The sequence below is a fragment of the Coregonus clupeaformis genome, chromosome 24 (genome assembly GCF_020615455.1).
Source record: "Coregonus clupeaformis isolate EN_2021a chromosome 24, ASM2061545v1, whole genome shotgun sequence".
Taxonomy (NCBI): Eukaryota; Metazoa; Chordata; class Actinopteri; order Salmoniformes; family Salmonidae; genus Coregonus; species Coregonus clupeaformis.
This window is the reverse complement of record NC_059215.1, coordinates 12,751,895-12,773,273: the sequence shown is the minus strand read 5'-3', so window position 1 is coordinate 12,773,273 and position 21,379 is coordinate 12,751,895. Positions and strand designations below refer to the sequence as shown.

The 21,379-nt window shown below is 46.9% G+C and overlaps 1 protein-coding gene across 1 annotated transcript in view; it reads right to left on the bottom strand.

The window, feature by feature from the left end:
- Nucleotides 1-21,379, bottom strand: part of LOC121538014 (plexin-A2-like) — a 346,168-nt gene that overhangs the window by 66,219 nt on the left and 258,570 nt on the right. The window contains exon 13 of the mRNA XM_041845745.2: nt 1,043-1,194. Within this exon, the coding sequence (XP_041701679.1) occupies nt 1,043-1,194 (152 nt within the window). The remainder of the gene's footprint in view (nt 1-1,042; nt 1,195-21,379) is intronic.

The window sequence follows — 21,379 nt, the reverse complement described above, 5'->3', positions numbered from 1 at the left end:
TCTCCTCAGGGTCAGAAAGTCCTGCTGTGTGCTGACAGGGCGGCTGAGAGATGTACAGTATATATACACCTGTCTAGGTGAAGACAGAGAGCACTGTTAGAAAACTGCTGTGACAGGGAGGGCTCAATTTGAGTCAAAATCTGAGAGGTCTATATACACCTGTCTAGGTGAGGGGAGGGTATCCACAATGCACTGCTCTCCTGACTCAGCCATCCTGACTGAACTGTACCTAGTCTATTTGTGGAATGCAGCAGGAAGCAGGAAGCCAATTATGAAACATGGGCCATTGACAATTAGTGTAGGGTGATGGGACATGGTTAATGTGCTCTCTGCTGCACCAGACAATCATAAAAAGTAAACAAAGGTAAACACATACAGATGTTCTGGGACTGACAGTGTGTGTGTGTGTGTGTGTGTGTGTGTGTGTGTGTGTGTGTGTGTGTGTGTGTGTGTGTGTGTGTGAAGCATGGGCTATTTTCCTGTACGGGAAAACAACAGGCAGAGACTGCTGGCCCAGCTCCAGTCATAATTAAGAGAGTAGTCTCTCTGGTGTGTGTGTGTGTGTGTCTGTATCACTGTTTGTTTGTGTGTGTGTGTGTGTGTGTGTGTGTGTGTGTGTGTGTGTGAGCTGCCAGCTTGTGTTAGACAGTCCTGTCTCATGCAAACAGCCCCAAGGGCTTGATAGTGAATATAATTAGGCCTATGTGATGTTAATTTTCTCTCACTGGTCAGAAAGCTGCAGACTTAGTGGCTGTATGGCTGTTGTTGGCTAGTCTTAAAATGGTAAAGAATGTCTTCAACTGAGATAATTTGTTGTGAAGATAATAAAGGATTTCCCCTTTTTAGGTCACTCTATTTTAAGGCATCGTCTGGCATAATTCCATTACTGTTCTGTATAAATTGTTTCCATTCACTTAGCCTTCAACACTTTAATAGATTCATTGGCTAGGAATGTCTACAGTTTTAAGAATACACATTGTGGGAAAGTCCAAGGTTAGGGTTAAGGCTAGGTTAATGTGTGTCTGTGTGTGTGGTGACTTACTGCTCTGCGATGATGTAGCCTTCCTCTACAGGGGAACACTTGACCCCAGCCACCTCCACGTTGTCCACCATCTCACTGAACGCCAGGCCCAGGTTCATGCCATGGATGGTCACCCTGGTTCCCCCCTCCGGAGGGCCTGCTACTGGGGTCACCTGCAGGGGACAGAGGAGAGAGAGGTCAGAGACAGAGAAAGTGTCTCTTCATGCTTTCATTCATATGATTAAATAGAACACTATGACATTCTATAGTAATATGGTATTCCCTGACAATCGATGGTATTGAAGATGACGATCATAATATGGAATTGTATATCTCTAGCCTTTTCATCTCATAAGATGGATTAGGAGAGACCCTCCCATACTGCATGTAGCAGGTCAGAGGGAGTCTGAACAAAAGCATTTTCAACCTCCCGACCCCAACAACGCATGTCAGAAAACAGGTATATGTCATCACACCAGAATGCTCTGAACAGAGGGTACTAATCGAACCTACATCATTATTCCTACAAAGACAATGTCATAGTCCGCTTCACATACACACAAACACACAACCCTCCCAGATAGACCTGGTAGTTAAGGTCTATCTTCTAATCTACTGTATACCAGTACACTGAGTTATGTATTAATAAAAGCACAAAAAAGAACTTGGCCAAACATAAAAACCTGGAGGGTGCATTAACATTCTGGATACCTGCCTAGTCCCCTGATCTGCTGCTGCTGTTGCCATGGGTGATAAATCTAACAAGAGGCCGTATTAGTGCTCAGTGCAGCCCACCTTGTAATAAAATACAATATGGCCGCTCAGCATGACCTTGGCTCTGGGTGGCATGCTGCCTTCTGTGCTGCACAGCCCCTCTGAGGTGAGGAGCTGGCTGCTGTCCAGTGTGTGTGTGTGATGAGGAGAGAAAGAGGACAGGAAAGAAGAGAGAAGAGAGGAGCATGAAGAGGGGACATACACTACCATCTCCCTGTGAGCTCACAGCCTCTAGATACACAATCAATATTCCATTACTGGGCACGCATGCGGAAGTAAAAACAACAAGAGCACCCAGCGTTTTAAAGCGGTGCCTGCTCTCTCTCTCTCTACCCCCCTCTGACTCTGTGTGCCCACTAGTGCGTTGCGCTAACCCAGTGGGACGTCTGCATTATAATCTAGATTTAGTGGACATTACAGTAATTGTTCTGGATGTAAAGTAAGTGTGTCACTGCACTGCCTGAGGGTCTGAATAGATGAATATTTTATTGCTGCTTGGGTATGCAGGGTACGGGGAGGCATAGTGGAGAGAGGACGCCTGGCTAAATATATCCATGTCAGACCATGGCTGCAGCAATCCGGAACGACGTAGGGATAGTTACATAAGAAATGGAGGGAATTTAATGCCTCAGAGAGAGAGAGAGATAAAGAGAGACAGAAAGAGACAGGGAGGGACAGCGAGAGACAGGGAGGGACAGGGAGGGACAGAGCGAGACAGAGAGGGACAGGGAGAGACAGAGAGACAGGGAGGGACAGAGAGGAACAGGGAGGGACAGAGAGAGACAGAGAGGGACAGAGAGAGACAGAGAGACAGGGAGGGACAGAGAGAGACAGGGAGGGACAGAGAGAGACAGGGAGGGACAGAGAGGGACAGGGAGGGACAGAGAGGGACATGGAGGGACAGAGAGAGACAGAGAGGGACAGAGAGAGACAGGGAGGGACAGGGAGGGACAGAGAGAGACAGGGAGGGACAGAGAGAGACAGGGAGGGACAGAGAGGGACAGGGAGGGACATGGAGGGACAGAGAGAGACAGGGAGGGACAGAGAGAGACAGGGAGGGACAGGGAGAGAGAGAGACAGGGAGGGACAGGTAGGGACAGAGAGAGACAGGGAGGGACAGAGAGAGACAGAGAGAGACAGGGAGGGGCAGAGAGAGACAGGGAGGGACAGAGAGGGACAGGGAGGGACAGATAGTGACAGAGAGAGACAGGGAGAGACAGGGAGGGACAGAGAGAGACAGGGAGGGACAGAGAGAGACAGGGAGGGACAGGGAGGAACAGAGAGGGGCAGGGAGGGACAGAGAGGGACAGAGAGTGACAGGGAGGGACAGAGAGAGACAGGGAGGGACAGAGAGACAGAGAGGGACAGAGAGAGACAGGGATAGACAGAGAGAGACCGGGAGGGACAGAAAGGGACAGAGAGAGACAGAGAGGGACAGGGAGACAGAGAGGGACAGGGAGAGACAGGGAGGGACAGAGAGGGACAGAGAGGGACAGGGAGAGACAGTGAGAGACAGAGAGGGACAGGGAGGGACAGGGAGAGACAGACAGGGAGGGACAGCGAGAGACAGGGAGGGACAGAGAGAGACAGAGAGGGACAGAGAGACAGAGAGGGACAGGGAGAGACAGGGAGGGACAGAGAGGGACAGAGAGGGACAGGGAGAGACAGTGAGAGACAGAGAGGGACAGGGAGGGACAGAGAGAGACAGACAGGGAGGGACAGAGAGGAACAGGGAGGGACAGAGAGAGACAGAGAGGGACAGGGAGGGACAGAGAGAGACAGACAGGGAGGGACAGGGAGAGACAGGGAGGGACAGGGAAGGACAGAGAGAGACAGGGAGAAAGAGAGGAAGAGGAAGTGGGGTGAGTAGAATAAGGTTTCCGTGTGCCCCTCTGGTAGGTGTGGCAGCCATAGGGGAGTATGATAGATGATGATGATGCATGTAGTATCTCTAGTGAAAGGGTGTGAGACTCTCCTAGCCAGGGGCTATAATATAACTCTTCCACTGACAGGCTGGATATAACTTTAAAAACTTTAATCCATGCATGTTACCCATATCACTGAGCTGCCATTGACAGAAAGAGGCTTGATTCATCAGATGAGTATAAATATCACTTTGTGTGGCACTGTACTTCAAAAGCATCAAAGACTCATCCTCAAAGCCTTAGTGACCTTATCTGACCCTGGCGCTATCTGAGTGGCAGATGTACAATGGGATGATACCCACAGAAGTCCCAAAGAACTGATTCCAGAACTGTGGTTACATGGTGACACGCTAACCCTACTCCTAATGAACAAAGACAGACTGGGATCTGCCTGAGGAACGCAGTGTGTGTGTGAGAGAGAGAGAGAGAGAGCATTCATGCTACATCCTCCTCTCCTCTCTCTCGTCTCCCTTCAGGCTAGGTGACAAACTACTCTACTCCAGGCGCCAGCCGCTCGCCAGCCTTTCCTGTTTGTCTTAACACTAAACACTGACTCTCTACTCTCCCAGCCCCAACCAAGAGGAGGAGGAGAGGATGGTTCATTGGGTATGCACGCACCCCCTGCCGCCCACTGTCCCCTCTCGTCCCCCCCCTCCCCAGCTCCACGCTCCCTTTGTAATCCTTTTAAGAGGAGCTCCGCTGCCCGCATGGCTTTGTCACACTGTGTCAATGGAGGGTAATTCCAGAGCCAGTTCACACATGCCCACTTCCTGTCCCTCAGACACAGCTCCAGGGATGTGAAGGGTGGGCCTGTGGGGGGCAAATTGCCATTTCCTAACACATGCCACTGGATTTGGGATTGAGAAGGATGAGAAAGTGCAGTAGTGGGGTGAGATGACTGGATGAAGGGATGAGAAGGAGAAGTGTAGAGGGGGATGAGATTGACCTACATTGAGAAGACAAGAGGACTTTCTATTCTAATCCGTTAAGAGAACCTTAGCAAAACAGGAAGTCTCTTTAGTAGATATTCCCCAGCCAGTAGAGTAGGGTGGTCCATTGTAACTCAGTTGGCAGAGCATGGCACTTGTAATGCTAGGATAGTGGGTTCGATTCCCGGGACCACCCATACGTAAAATTTATGCGCGCATCACTGTAAGTTCCTTTGCATAAAATTGTCTGCTCAATGGCATATATTATAGAGAAGACATAGAACCATACAGAGAGAGAAAAAAGGAGGAATGGCCTAATACAACAGCCTGGCATTGTTAAGTGCCATGTTTTTTTATTCAGCTGAAGTCATGGTGGGGAGAATGGTGCTCATCTAGTCTAGGCCAAACTCAATAGAGGCTGTAGAAAAGCAATCTGTGCTAGCTTTAAGGGGAGTTAGAACACAACGTCTGAAGCTCAATGACAATCTACATTCTACTGACAGAGAGAGAGAGACAGAGAGAGAGACGGAGAGAGAGAGGAAGGCTTTGAGCCGTGTTGTATCACCTTATAATGGCAGACAGCACTCTGTACTCTTCATGTGAACAGGCCTTAATGTAGGCTTCACTAGTACTCTCTCTCTCGCTGTCTTTTAGGCTTTCCCCTACCTCAGATAAAAGCGGTTTCTGATTACATTTAAACTAAGCAGCCTGAGGTAAAAAATACAAAGTGAAAGTGTGTTAGAACTGTTACCTCTGAAGCTACTACAGTGAGGGAAAAAATAATTTGATCCCCTGCTGATTTTGTATGTTTGCCCACTGACAAAGAAATGATCAGTCTATAATTTTAATGGTAGGTTTATTTGAACAGTGAGAGACAGAATAACAACAAAAAAATCCAGAAAAACGCATGTCAAAAATTTTATCAATTGATTTGCATTTTAATGAGAGAAATAAGTATTTGACCCCCTCTCAATCAGAAAGTTTTCTGGCTCCCAGGTGTCTTTTATACAGGTAACGAGCTGAGATTAGGAGCACACTCTTAAAGGGAGTGCTCCTAATCTCAGCTTGTTACCTGTATAAAAGACACCTGTCCACAGAAGCAATCAATCAATCAGATTCCAAACTCTCCATCATGGCCAAGACCAAAGAGCTCTCCAAGGATGTCAGGGACAAGATTGTAGACCTACACAAGGCTGGAATGGGCTACAAGACCATCACCAAGCAGCTTGGTGAGAAGGTGACAACAGTTGGTGCGATTATTTGCAAATGGAAGAAACACAAAATAACTGTCAATCTCTCTCGGCCTGGGGCTCCATGCAAGATCTCACCTTGTGGAGTTGCAATGATCATGAGAACGGTGAGGAATCAGCCCAGAACTACACGGGAGGATCTTGTCAATGATCTCAAGGCAGCTGGGACCATAGTCACCAAGAAAACAATTGGTAACACACTACGCCGTGAAGGACTGAAATCCTGCAGCGCCCGCAAGGTCCCCCTGCTCAAGAAAGCACATATACATGCCTGTCTGAAGTTTGCCAATGAACATCTGAATGATTCAGAGGAGAACTGGGTGAAAGTGTTGTGGTCAGATGAGACCAAAATGGAGGTCTTTGGCATCAACTCAACTCGCCGTGTTTGGAGGAGGAGGAATGCTGCCTATGACCCCAAGAACACCATCCCCACCGTCAAACATGGAGGTGGAAACATTATGCTTTGTGGGTGTTTTTCTGCTAAGGGGACAGGACAACTTCACCACATCAAAGGGACGATGGACGGGGCCATGTACCGTCAAGTCTTGGGAGAGAACCTCCTTCCCTCAGCCAGGGCATTGAAAATGGGTCGTGGATGGGTATTCCAGCATGACAATGACCCAAAACACACGGCCAAGGCAACAAAGGAGTGGATCAAGAAGAAGCACATTAAGGTCCTGGAGTGGCCTAGCCAGTCTCCAGACCTTATTCCCATTGAAAATCTGTGGAGGGAGCTGAAGGTTTGAGTTGCAAAATGTCAGCCTCGAAACCTTAATGACTTGGAGAAGATCTGCAAAGAGGAGTGGGACAAAATCCCTCCTGAGATGTGTGCAAACCTGGTAGCCAACTACAAGAAACGTCTGACCTCTGTGATTGCCAACAAGGGTTTTGCCACCAAGTACTAAGTCATGTTTTGCAGAGGGGTCAAATACTTATTTCCCTCATTAAAATGCAAATCAATTTATAACATTTTTGACATGCATTTTTCTGGATTTTTTTGTTGTTATTCTGTCTCTCACTGTTCAAATAAACCTACCATTAAAATTTTAGACTGATCATTTCTTTGTCAGTGGGCAAACGTACAAAATCAGCAGGGGATCAAATACTTTTTCCCTCACTGTATATGGTATTACTATGAGCGTGTGTAGCATCTGAATAGCTGTGGGTAGATCCACTCCCGGTGTTTTAAACGGCACAGCTTGCACCAGACCTGAGAGCTGTCTTTGGTTCTTTGCAGGTAGTCTTTGCAGGTAGTTCAGGCATGTCGGATTTCATTGTGACTAGTGTTTAATGGACTTGATAAAACCCCACTTATCACTTGTTTCTCCGCGAACAAACTACACACTAAATACTTAATAGACTCTTAAAAGTATTATATCCTGCCTGAGAGATACAGACAGGTGAAAAATAGTTTTTAGCATATTTACATTTACATTTTAGTCATTTAGCAGACGCTCTTATCCAGAGCGACTTACAGTTAGTGAGTGCATACATTATTTTTTTATACTGGCCCCCCGTGGGAATCAAACCCACAACCCTGGCGTTGCAAACACCATGCTCTACCAACTGAGCTACATCCCTGCCGGCCATTCCCTCCCCTACCCTGGACGACGCTAGGCCAATTGTGCGCCGCCCCATGGGTCTCCCGGTCGCAGCCGGCTACGACAGAGCCTGGATTCGAACCAGGATCTCTAGTGGCACAGCTAGCACTGCGATGCAGTGCCTTAGACCACTGCGCCACTCGGGAGGTTGGGATGAGAAGGAGAAGTGTTTAGTGTTAAGAGCATATGAAAAGAGAGGAGAAATAATGGGAGGAGAACAGGAATGATGAGAGGGAGGGAGGAGATAGATATGGAGGTAATGTTCTTCTGGAGGCTGTATTTCTATGATCTTTATAGTTTCTCCTCTCCAAATATAGTTTCTCCTCTTGTTTCTCTACTAGGGAGGGCAGCTACTGCTGTGTGGAGGGGGAGGGGCATCTAACACACACACACACATACACATCCTTTTACATTTACATTTTAGTCAATTAGCAGAAGCTCTTATCCAGAGCAACGTACAGTTAATGCATTCATCTTAAGATAGATAGGTGGGACAACCACATATCACAGTCATAGTAAGTACATTTCCCCTCAATAAAGTAGCTATCCACAAAGTGTGAGTGTTAGTTCACGAAAGGCAAGTTCTTTTCACACACACGGTCACGCCCTGACTCAGGGGATGCTTAAATGTTGAGTCAGGGTGTGTATATTCTTTGTTGTGTGTTTTCTATGTTTTGATCTATTATGTGTAGATCTATGTTGGCCGGTGTGGTTCCCAATCAGAGGCAGCTGTAGCTCGTTGTCTCTGATTGGGGATCATACTTAGGCAGCCTATTGGCACTAGTGGATTGTGGGATCTTGTTCCGTGTAAGGTATGTTGTGTGTGCTACCTTGGGCTTCACGTTTCGTTTAGTTTGTTGTTTTGTCGTTGTGTTTATTTGGTTTAATAAACATGTACGTATATCACGCTGCGCCTTGGTCTGATCCGTCAATAGACGAACGTGACAGAAGATCCCACCAAACGAGGACCAAGCAGCGTGCCCAGGCGGAGAGGATGGCCATGTCACAGGTGGCCAATTTGTGGTCATGGGAGGAGATATTTGCGGGGAAAGGACCATGGGCTAAGTTAGATGCCCAGGCAGGAGAGGAGCAACGGCAACACGGTCGAGGAGGAGGCCGGTCGAGGAGGAAGCCCGAGAAGCAGCCCCAATAAAAAATGTTTGGGGGGCACACAGGGTGGTTGGCGGAGCCTAGGGTTAGAGCAGAGCCAACTCCCGTACTCACGCGAAGGCGTATGACTGGGCAAGCTCTGTGTTATGCGGAGCTACGTACTGTGTCGCCAGTGCGCCGGCACAGTCCTGTACATCCTGTGCTTGCACCACGCACGTGCCGTGCAAAGATGGGCATCCAGCCAGGACGGGGTGTGCCGGCTCAACGCTCCTGGTCTCCAGTACGCCTCCTTGGTCCTGCATATCCTGCGCCAGTTCTACGAACTGTATCGCCAGTGCGCGTGCACAGCCCAGTGCATCCTGTGCCAGCACCCCGCACGTGTAGTGCGAAAGTGGGCAACCAGCCAGGACGGGTTGTGCCAGCTCTCCGCTCTAGACCTCCAGTCCACCTCCACAGCCCGGCCCGGCCTGTTCCTGCTCTTCGCACCAAGCCAGTGGTGCGTGTCGCCAGCCCGGCCCGGCCTGTTCCTGCTCCTTGCACCAAGCCAGTGGTGCGCGTCACCAGCCCGGCCTGTGGCTGCTCCTCACACCAAGCCAGTGGTGCGCGTCGCCAGCCCGGCCCGGCCTGTTCCTGCTCCTCGCACCAAGCCAGTGGTGCGCGTTGCCAGCCCGGCCCGGCCTGTTCCTGCTCCTCGCACCAAGGCAGTGGTGCACGTCGCCGGCCCGGCCTGTTCCTGCTCCTCGCACCAAGCCAGTGGTGCGTGTCACCAGCCCGGCCTGGCCTGTTCCTGCTCCTCGCACCAAGCCAGTGGTGCGCGTCGCCAGTCCGGCCCGGCCCGTTCCTGTCCCTCGCACCAAGCCAGTGGTGCGTGTTCCTAGTCCGGTCCGGCCCGTGCCTGCTCCTCGCACCAGACCAGTGGTGCGTTTGTCCAGTCCGGCACGGCCCGTGCCCGTTCCACCGGTGCACCGGTCAGCTGCTCCACTCCTCTGTAGCTCAGCTGGTAGAGCACGGCACTTGTAACGCCAAGGTAGTGGGTTCGATCCCCGGGACCACCCATACACAAAAAAAAATTTATGCACGCATGACTGTAAGTCGCTTTGGATAAAAGCGTCTGCTAAATGGCATATTATATTATATTATTATAGAGCAGTCCGCTCCACCGGTGCCTGATCCAGTTCCGGTCAGCTGTTCCACTCCGGAGCCAGAGCAGTCCGCTCCACCGGTGCCTGATCCAGCTCCGGTCAGCTGCTCCACTCCGGAGCCAGAGCAGTCCGCTCCACCGGTGCCTGATCCAGCTCCGGTCAGCGGCTCCACTCCGGAGCTAGAGCAGTTCGCTCCACCGGTGCCTAGTCCAGCTCCGGTCAGCGGCTCCTGTCCAGACCATGACGTCAGCCCCTCTCCAGGTTCGGGGTCTCCCACACCAGGGTCCAGACAGGGCCTGGCGTATCGTGGGAGGAAGGAGAGGGGAAGCAGCGCGTCGAGGTCCAGACCAGACCAGGGGCGCAACAGGGAGGCGGAGAGTGAGAGGTCGTCACGCCCCGAGCCGGATCCACCTCCGAGGCGGAATGCCCATCCGGCTCCTACCCTGTTATGTTTATGTTGTGCGGTCGGAGTCCGCACCTTTGGGGGTAATGTCACGCCCTGAATCAGGGGACGCTTAAATGTTGAGTCAGGGTGTGTATATTCTTTGTTGTGTGTTTTCTATGTTTCGATCTATTATGTGTAGATCTATGTTGGCCGGTGTGGTTCCCAATCAGAGGCAGCTGTAGCTCGTTGTCTCTGATTGGGGATCATACTTAGGCAGCCTATTGGCACTAGTGGATTGTGGGATCTTGTTCCGTGTAAGGTAGGTTGTGTGTGCTACCTTGGGCTTCACGTTTCGTTTAGTTTGTTATTTTGTCGTTGTGTTTATTTGGTTTAATAAACATGTACGTATATCACGCTGCGCCTTGGTCTGACCCGTCAATAGACGAACGTGACACACACACACACACACACAAAGGTTTCTAAATTTGCCCTAACAAAAAATGTATCAACCCCTACAGAAAATGTCCATTCATTATAATCCACATAACAATTCACATTTCCTGTTGCTGCAAGATTATTTTCCTGCTGTGTGAAACTGGCTCAAATTAAGATACGGCATCTGTAGTCTCTCTGCTCTCCAGCTCATATAGGAGCCATACAGCCCAGAGAGAGTTCCTCCTTCCCATGATGCCTTTCAAGACCTCTAATCCCCAGCTTCATGTGATGCTGTTCCCTCTGGTGTTAGAGGGGCTTATATCTGTTTAATATTAATGCCTGTGCCGTGGTGGGGAGGCTTTCAGGCAGGGTACCTAATAGAAATATAAATGATTCAAAACGTGAGTCTTCTGGTAGACTAATAACCATGTATGTATACAAATCAGATCATGATTGGGACTTTGTTGCATACAATCAAAACAAATTCATAAAGAGTCTTTTTGAAGAAATTCTCATTATTGGGAGAGGAAGGGGGTTGGGGGAAGAGAGAGAGAAGAAGAGAGAGAACAAATGAATGCAGAGTAAAGGAGGTAAAAATAACATAAGCTCAACAAGTGCCAAATGTTGCTTGCTGGTTGCTGTTTTTGCCTCTGGAGATGTACTGTGTGTGTGTGTGTGTGTGTGTCCTACTCCAGTGTACAGTACAAATCAATGCGGTAGTGGGCTTCCAGTGGCAGTTGTATTGTATAACAGGACTCAGTCTGACACCCCACAGAGGCTCTGCACTTTTCTCCTCCCTTCTCTCCTCCTCTTTCCCCTACTTCTCTTCCTCAGATTTAATTTATCTTCCCCCCACTTCACTTCACCTCTCTCAACCTCTCAATACTACTTTCCCTCCTCTCTCTCTCTCTTTCTCTTTGTTTAGCTGCAGTTTCACTGTTCTCATCTCTCTTCCTCAGCTGCTTTCTCCACTGACATCCCTCTATCCTTCTAATCAGATTGAGGAAAGGCGACGTGCACTCAGTGTGTCCTAACATACACTACTCACTACACTAATGAAAACTGGGAGCTGAATGAGAAATGTCTCCATAGGGTTGCTGCTTGTTAGAAGTCCACACACACACACACACACACACACAGTCTTACACACACACACACACACACACTTCGCTGTCCCGAATTGCACAGAATGACAAGCTGAGAGAGCGTAATGGAGTAACACAAGAGCATAACTTCATTTACTACAATGAGTCACAGACATAGTGACACACGGACGGACACAGGAGACAGGGAGAGAGGGAAAGAGGGGAAGAAAAAGGATGAGAGGGAGAACATGTAAGAGATCAAGGGAGAGAATGAGAGAGAGAAGGAGAGAGGAGAGAGAGCGAAAGAAGGAGTGAAGGAGAGAGAGAAGGAGAGAATGAGAGAGAGGAGAAGAGAGAGAGAAGGAATGAATGAGAGAATGAAGGAGAGAATGAGAGAGAGAAGGCGAGAAGGAGAGATGGAGAGAATGAGAAAGAGAAGGCGAGAAGGAGAGAGAAGGAGAGAAGGAGAGATAGGAGGGAGAGAATATGAGAGAGAAGAGAGAGAGAGAAGGAGCGAATTAGAGAGAGAAGGAGAGAGGAGAGAAGGAGAGAGGAGAGAATGAGAGAGAGAAGGAGAGAAGGAGAGAATGAAGGAGAGAGAAGTAGAGAAGGAGAGAGAGAAGGAGAGAGGAGAGAATGAGAGAGAGGAGAGAAGGAGAGAGAGGGGAGAGAGGAGAGAGAGGACATAAGGAGAGAATGAGAGAGAGAAGGAGAGAATGAGAGAGAAGGAGAGAAGAGAGAATGAGAGAGAGAAGGAGAGAAGGAGAGAATGAGAGAGAGAAGGAGAGAATGAGAGAGAGAAGGAGAGAATGAAGGAGGGGGAGAAGGAGAGAAGGAGAGAGAAGGAGAGAATGAGAGAGAGAAGGAGGAAATGAGAGAGAGAAGGAGAGAGAGAAGGAGACAATGAGAGAGAGAAGGAGAGAATGAAGGAGGGGGAGAAGGAGAGAAGGAGAGAGAGGAGAGAAGAGGAGAAGGAGAGAGGAGATAATGAGAGAGAGGAGAGAGAGAGAGAAGGAGAGAGAGAAGAGAGAGAATGAGAGAGGAGCGAGAAGGAGAGAGAGGAGAGAGAGGAGAAAGAGGAGAGAGAGAAGGAGAGAATGAGAGAATGAGAGAGAGAAGGAGAGAAGGAGAGAAGGAGAGAGAGAAGGAGAGAAGGAGAGAGAGAAGGAGAGAAGGAGATGGAGAGAGAGAAGGAGAGAAGGAGATGAGAGAGAGAAGGAGAGAGAGAATGAGAGAGAGAAGGAGAGAGAGAATGAGAGAAGGAGAGAGAGGAGAGAGAGAGGAGAGAGAGAAGGAGAAAAGGATTGTGAAAAGGAGAGAGAATGAGAGAGAGGAGGAAGGAGAGAGAGAATGAGAGAAGGAGAGAGAGAATGAGAGAAGGAGAGAGAAGGAGAGAGAGAGAAGGAGAGAATGAGAGAGGAGAGAATGAGAGAGAGAAGGAGAGAATGAGAGAGAGAAGGAGAGAATGAAGGAGGGGGAGAAGGAGAGAAGGAGAGAGAAGGAGAGAATGAGAGAGAGAAGGAGGAAATGAGAGAGAGAAGGAGAGAATGAGAGAGGAGAGAATGAGAGAGAGAAGGAGAGAATGAGAGAGAGAAGGAGACAATGAGAGAGAGAAGGAGAGAATGAAGGAGGGGGAGAAGGAGAGAAGGAGAGAGAGGAGAGAAGAGGAGAAGGAGAGAGGAGATAATGAGAGAGAGGAGAGAGAGAGAGAAGGAGAGAGAGAAGAGAGAGAATGAGAGAGGAGCGAGAAGGAGAGAGAGGAGAGAGAGGAGAAAGAGGAGAGAGAGAAGGAGAGAATGAGAGAATGAGAGAGAGAAGGAGAGAAGGAGAGAGAGAAGGAGAGAGAGAGAGAAGGAGAGAAGGAGATGGAGAGAGAAAGGAGAGAAGGAGATGAGAGAGAGAAGGAGAGAGAGAATGAGAGAGAGAAGGAGAGAGAGAATGAGAGAAGGAGAGAGAGGAGAGAGAGAGGAGAGAGAGAAGGAGAAAAGGATTGTGAAAAGGAGAGAGAGAATGAGAGAGAGGAGGAAGGAGAGAGAGAATGAGAGAAGGAGAGAGAAGGAGAGAGAGAGAAGGAGAGAATGAGAGAGAGAATGAGAGAATGAGAGAGAATGAAGAAGGAGAGAGGGAGAGAGAGAAGGAGAGAATGAGAGAGGAGAGAGGAGAGAAGGAGAGAATGAGAGAGAGAAGAGAGAGAAGGAGAGAGAGAAGGAGACTGAGAGAGAGAAGGAGAGAGAGAAGGAGAGAGAGAAGGAGAAAATGAGAGAGAGAAGGAGAGAGAGAAGGAGTGAGAGAAGAGAGAGAAGGAGAGAGAGAGAAGGAGAGAAGGGGAGAGAGAAGGAGAGAAGGAGAGAGGGAATGAGATAGAGGAGGAGAGAATGAGAGAGAGAAGGAGAGAAGGAGAGAGAGAAGGAGAGAGAGGAGAAAGGGAGTAGAGAAGGAGAGAGAGAGGGAATGAGAGAGAGAGAAGGAGAGAGAGAAGGAGAGAATGAGAGAGAGAATGAGAGAGAGAAGGGGAGAATGAGAGAGAGAAGGAAGGAGGGAAAGAGAGAGAATGAGAGAGAGAAGGAGAGAGAAGGAGAGGAGAGAGAGAAGGAGAGAATGAGAGAGAGAAGGAGAGAATGAGAGAGAAGGAGAGAATGAGAGAGAGAAGGAGAGAATGAGAGAGAAGGAGAGGGAGAGAGAAGGAGACAAGGAGAGAGAGAAGAAGAGAAGGAGAGAGAGAAGAAGAGAAGAGAGATAATGAGAGATAGAAGAGAGAGAAGGAGAGAGAGAAGGAGAGAATGAAAGAGAGAAGGAGAGAGAGAAGGAGAGGAGAGAGAGAAGGAGAGAGAGGAGGAAAGGAGAGAGAGAAGGAGAGAATGAGAGAGAAGGAGAGAATGAGAGAGAGAAGGAGAGAAGGAGAGAGAGGAGAAAGAGAAAAGAGAGAGAATGAGAGAGAGAAGGAGAGAGAGAAGGAGATAGAAGGAGAGGAGAGAGAGAAGGAGAGAGAGAAGAGAGAGAATGAGAGAGAAGGAGAGAAGGAGAGAGAGGAGAAAGAGGAGAGAAGGAGAGAGAGAATGAGAGAAGGAGAGAGAGGAGAGAATGAGAGAGAGAATGAGAGGAGAGAGAGAAGGAGAGAGAGAAGGAGAGAGAGAAGGAGAAAATGAGAAAGAGAAGGAGAGAAGGATAGAAGGAGAGAGAGAAGGAGAGAAGGAGAGAGAGAGGAGAGAAGGAGAGAGAGGAGTGAAGTAGAGAGAGAAGGAGAGAGAGGAGAGAGAGAGAAGGAGAGAGAGAGAAGGAGAGAATGAGAGAGAAGGAGAGAAAGAGAGAGAAGGAGCGAATGAGAGAGAGAAGGAGAGAGAGGAGAGAAGGAGAGAGAGAAGGAGAGAGAGAAGGAGATAATGAGAGAGAGAAGGAGAGAGAGAAGGAGAGAAGGAGAGAGAGAAGAGAAGGAGAGAGAGAATGAGAGAAGGAGAGAGAGAAGGAAGGAGAGAGAGAAGGAGAGAATGAGAGAGAGAAGGAGAGAGAAGGAGAGAATGAGAGAGAGAAGAAAATGAGAGAGAAGGAGAAAATGAGAGAGAGAAGGAGAGAAGGAGAGAGAGAAAGAGAGAGAGAAGGAGAGAGAGAAGGAGAGAATGAGAGAGAGAAGGAGAGAGAGAAGGAGAGAATGAGAGAGAGAAGGAGAGAATGAGAGAGAGAAGGAGAGAGAGAAGCAGAAAAGGAGAGAGAGAGAAGGAGAAAATGAGAGAGAGAAGGAGAGAGAGAAAGAGAGAAGGAGAGAGAGGAATTTGAGTTTTTATAAAACCTTTAATTTATACTCAAGTGTTAACATAAATAATGGCACACTGCCTTTTCAGAAATGAAACAACAAATGTAATTCCTAAATAAAATAAAAATACAAAAGAACATATACATTCAACTAATTTCATCAACAAAAAATAGTTTCCCCTCCTCCACAAAACAAACTGCTCCTTCGTAAGCCCACTTCTCCTCAAACAATGGGAGATCTTTTACAGCTGAGAACTCAAAATCCACTTTTATTCTTGCTTTCACTAATCCTTTAAAAACACATCTTACATCCTGCCCATATCCCGTTTCTATCTTATGTTTCCTACTCAGAAAAATGGACATCTTAGCTTGTCCCCAAATAAAATTTAACAGTTGACATTTTCTTTTCTGTTGCTTAATATATTGAAATCACAAAATAAAAACAGTGTTATTGAAAATCTCCCCTACAGATTTAAACAAAGACTCCAGCATTTCCAAGAGAGGTTTTATCTTATATTACAAAAAGGACATCCATCTCCAACATCTGAGTTAATAACAGATACAAAAGCATTAACTGCAATGATGCCCTGCAAAACCCTCCATTGCATATCCCCAGTACCCTTTTGTAACGGTGGCTTGTACAGTGCTCTCCATGCTGGCTTTACCTTGTCATCAATGCCCAATATATTTTCTATTTTTCAATGTATCTTTATTCAACACCTTGACACACCCCCTATATAAGTACTTCCCATTCACCTCATCCAAACCCACCTCTTCCAACCCTCTCAAATCCAGTAATAACACCTTTCTTTCTGACTCTGGGATATTGGGTATAATCCCTAGTCTTGGAAATGAGATGTTTTCATCTTGTACCTTCTTCTTGTGACTATTCAGCATACCCCACTCTTCTGCTGACAGAGCCTTCCTGCAGCTTCCCAGCAGTTGTCCGACAATCCTTTCCGACCTCACCCCCAAATGTTCAGCCACCCGTCTTCCATCCATTAAGGCGGGCCCAGCCATGGCCATTAACTGTTTTAAGGTGATGATTTTGCCCTTCAACAGAATCTTGGAGAAATGTGGAACAGCTGCAGTTGTACAATCCAGTCTTGCCCCATACACCAGAGGTTCCTCCAACAGCCAATGCACTGACTCCATTCGTCTGGACACCTTCATAATGCTCCACACCCTAAGAAGGCCTCTGTAAATCGGAGGTACTCCCTCCCTAGAAATCTGGCTATTATCAACCAAAAATAAAGCCTTCTTTAAACCTAATCCCCCAACCTGCTGTAAAACAAGACCTGCCACCCCTCTCCAAACCACATTTTCCAGTCCATAAAGCAACCTTTGAATAAACTGAAACCGGAAAGCAGCAGCCCTACTAGCAAGATGTACAAGACCTTGTCCCCCCTCCTCTTTTGACAAATACAAAACACTTTGTGGAACCCAGTGATATTTATCCCAAAATAAATCCACAATAATTGCCTGTATCTTAGCCAGAAGGCCAGATGGTGTCTCTAAAACTGACAACTGATGCCACAGTGCAGAGGCAACCACATTGTTAACTATAATAGTGCGCCCCCTATATGACATACGAGATAACAACCAACGCCATCTCCTCATCCTCCCTTCCACCATTTCAACCACCCCAATCCAATTTTTATCCATTGTCCCCTCATCTCCTAGGTACACTCCAAGATACATAAACCCTCCCTTACACCATTCCAGACCCCCTGGCAAAGCCATGATCCCTCCAGACCATTCTCCAATCTGTAAAGCACAACTTTTTTCCCAATTTACCTTTGCAGAGGATATTCCCCTAAAACGATCAACCATTAGACTCAAACTATCCACCTCCACTTGATTTTTCACTAAAACAACTACATCATCAGCATAGGCTGAGAGACGAATAGGAGGAATATCCTCTGAAAGGTACACCCCTTCAATGCGACTTCTAATGCTATTTAGTAGTGGCTCTATAGCAATGGCATATAACATTCCCGACAAAGAACATCCCTGCCTAATACCTCTACACACTTTAAAAGGAGCACTCAAGCCACCGTTAACTTTCAATACACTTTCAATGTCACCATATATCACCTTTATCATGGCAATAAAACCAGAGCTGAACCCAAACGCCTCAAAAGTGTGCCATAAGTATTGATGTTCAACTTGGTCAAATGCCTTTTCCTGATCAGTTGAAATTAGACCAGCATCCAACCCAATAGCCCTAGAGACGTTCAGAAAATCACGAATCAGAAAAATGTTATCCCCTATCTGCCTGCCGGTAACACAGTAGGACTGGTCCGTATGATTTGCCCCATCACCTCCCTCAGTCTGTTGGACAAAGCCTTTGACAGGATCTTATAATCAGTGCACAATAAAGCCACCGGCTTCCAGTTCTTCACCTCCCTAGGGTCACCCTTTTTGGGCAGTAGGGTGAGGACAGCCCTTCTGCAGCTTATTGGTAGTAACCCTCCGGTTAAACTATCATGAACTACTGCTAGCCAATCCTCTCCCAACATAGCCCAAAAAGACTTTAAAAAGTCAACGGGAAGCCCATCAATGCCTTGTGCCCTTCCATTTTCCATGCCTTTTAATGCAGTGCATAACTCCTGCAAAGACAATGGTTGCTCTAGCTTAACCTGAGCTTCTGCAGCCACCTGTGGGAGCCCATCAAAGAACTGCTGTGTCACTGTTTTATCCTCTTTGTACTCACACTTGTAGAGCTCAGCATAGAACTCTACTGCCCTCTTTCTAATTTCACTAGGGCTAGTGAGCTCCTGTCCAACAGCTGATTTGAGACAATGAATAATTTCTCTTTGTCCATTCTTTTTCTCTAAACCAAAGAAACATTTGGATGAGGCATCCATTTCAGAGATTCCCTGAAACTTACTTCTCACCAATGCCCCCTGTGCTCTGATACCCAGCAGGTCTGCCAATGCAGCTTTTTTCCTCTTGAGGGCCTGAGTATGGCCTCGATCTCCTGTGGTCTCAACCAACGTCATGAGTTCCACTATTTCAGTCTCTAGGGCTTTCATTGATCTGTTGATATCCTTGGTGACATTCCTCGTGTATTGATTACAGAATTGTTGAATCTGGATTTTCCCTATATCCCAAAACTGTTGAAGGGATACAAAACTGGCCTTTTGAGTCCTCCACCTCTCCCGGAAAAAACTAAAACATTTCCTGAAGTGAGCATCACTCAATAAAGTTATATTAAAATGCCAGTATGCGCTTTTGGGTTTACATCATTAATGAACACCACCTCTGTTATTAAACAATGATCAGAAAATCCCACTGGGGTTATCACACTTGATTTACAGACCTGAGATTGATGCTCAAAACAATAAAACCTATCTAACCTGGCCATAGAGATGGTGTTCTCTCTCACATGCGCCCAGGTGTACTGTCTCGTGCCTCCATGTTGACTCCGCCAAATATCACACAGTTCATGTATTACAATGAGGCGTTTTAAAAAAGTCCTTGAGGCTATATGAGGTTCTTTGTGATTTCTATCTAAAATCACTGACTGTGCAGTTAAAATCCCCAGCAATAAATAAATAATCTTCATTATTACATTTCTCAATGGTATTTGATAATGTCTCTAAAAAACATACCCTCTCAACTGCCACCACTGGGGCATATACATTTATCAGACACATAGTGATGATTTCATACCTTGCTCTAACTTTTAATAACCTCCCCTCAACTACCTCTTCAACCTCATATGACAAAGGCAAAAACCCTTTTGAGAACAAGATGGTCACACCCCCACTTTATGAGTTTTTATGACTACACACCACTGTCCCCCCCCCCACTCCTGTTGCCACATAATTTCATTTTCCAAATTCCTATGCGTTTCTTGTAGAAAATGTATGTCATTTCCCTTTCCCCTAATTAACTCATACACTATGGCTCTTTTTTTAACGTCTCTTGCCCCATTTACGTTTAAAGAAGAAATCTTATACTGCTCATGGATGGAAAAAAAATACAGAGGAAGACACAGAAACCACATCTCTTTACAGAGTTAAGGCTGCGACTGAACTCTTTCATTTTCTTTAGAATTTACATCACTTATCACTCTCGTGACCACTTTCTTGAGTCTAGCAATTTCAGGGCTTGTCAAACCTCCCCCTGTTATTTTCGACATCAGAAACTTTGCTGATTCAATAAACAATTCACTTTCAGGGAAAAAATCTGTTACATTATAATCCTGCATATATTTCTTCCCTTTTGTCAACTTCAGAAATTGACGTACTTTCTCAATCCCATACCTCCCTTCCACCCCATTTATCTCACTATTTTGTTGTGAAGCATCAGATGGCTCACTCTCGCTATCCTCCCCAGAAGAAAACTCCACCATCTCTACAACCTGTTTATCTTCAACTGATTTATCAATCTCTACCTTCCTCTTGGAATTAGACCCTTCACCACCCCTTACATTCTTCCTCTTACTCCTCGGTACTTTGAAAACAGCTGCTTCCTTTTCCATTATTTCAATCTCCTCTTGACCTCCAATTTCATTTTCCAGCACCACCTCAGCAACGGCAGTCGCAATCTCACCGACTTTTTCCCCTCCTTCTTTGTTCTGATCTACCACAATTGCCCCCGTATCCACACTGCCTTCCTCTCCTACTTTTCCTACCACATCTGCCCACCTTCTCCCTTCCCCTGCACCCTTAGCATGTTCATCCCTTCGCAGTGGTGCATTAGCTGCACCAGCACTAGAGCTGCTACCAGAATCTGCACGCTCATTCTCGGGACAATTACATACCAAGTGCCCCTCTCTTCCACAGCCAAAGCATTTCATTGACTCAGTAGAAGCGTAGAAGACATAATCAAATCCATCAATCTTAAAACTGAATGCTAAATTCAGTTCATCAATGTCCTTTTTTAAAATCATATGCACTTGTCTCCTATGAGACACGACATGTTTCAGCAACGGAGATTTGCAACCAAAAAGAACCTTCTTTATTGTAGATACAATTTGACCATGACGAGATAACTCCTGCTCCAACACTTCATCTCTAACAAATGGTGGCATGTTAGAAAGTATAATTTTCTTCGCCAGATTCATAAGCGGAAATACCGGCGTCTGTGTCTCCCGCAACACAACACCACTCTCAACTATCTTAACTATCTCATCTTTTCAATGGAATCTAAAAATATAACTACAGCGCTATTCATCGTTGAGGCTGATTTGATGCTATCATACCCAATGATAGCACCCACTGCCAAGCTACATTATTCCACTGAACACCCGACCGCAGCAGGAATCTTTACTCCATGTCGCCGACTAAGTTTTTCAAACTCCAAACTCCAACCAGCCTCACCCGCTGGTTGTGCCCTCGCGAAAACCAACCTCAACGATCCCACCACCTCTATACGTGCTTAGTGATAGTTAGACAAGATAACCTTAAAAACAACTAAACTAATCAATATATACAGTGAGGGAAAAAAGTATTTGATCCCCTGCTGATTTTGTACGTTTGCCCACTGACAAAGACATGATCAGTCTATAATTTTAATGGTAGATTTATTTGAACATTGAGAGACAAAAATCCAGAAAAACGCATGTCAAAAATGTTATAAATTGATTTGCATTTTGATGAGGGAAATAAGTATTTGACCCCTCTGCAAAACATGACTTAGTACTTGGTGGCAAAACCCTTTTTGGCAATCACAGAGGTCAGACGTTTCTTGTAGTTGGCCACCAGGTTTGCACACATCTCAGGAGGGATTTTGTCCCACTTCTCTTTGCAGAGCTTCTCCAAGTCATTAAGGTTTCGAGGCTGACGTTTGGCAACTTGAACCTTCAGCTCCCTCCACAGATTTTGTATGGGATTAAGGTCTGGAGACTGACTAGGCCACTCCAGGACCTTAATGTGCTTCTTCTTGAGCCACTCCTTTGTTGCCTTGGCCGTGTGTTTTGGGTCATTGTCAAGCTGGAATACCCATCACAACCCATTTTCAAT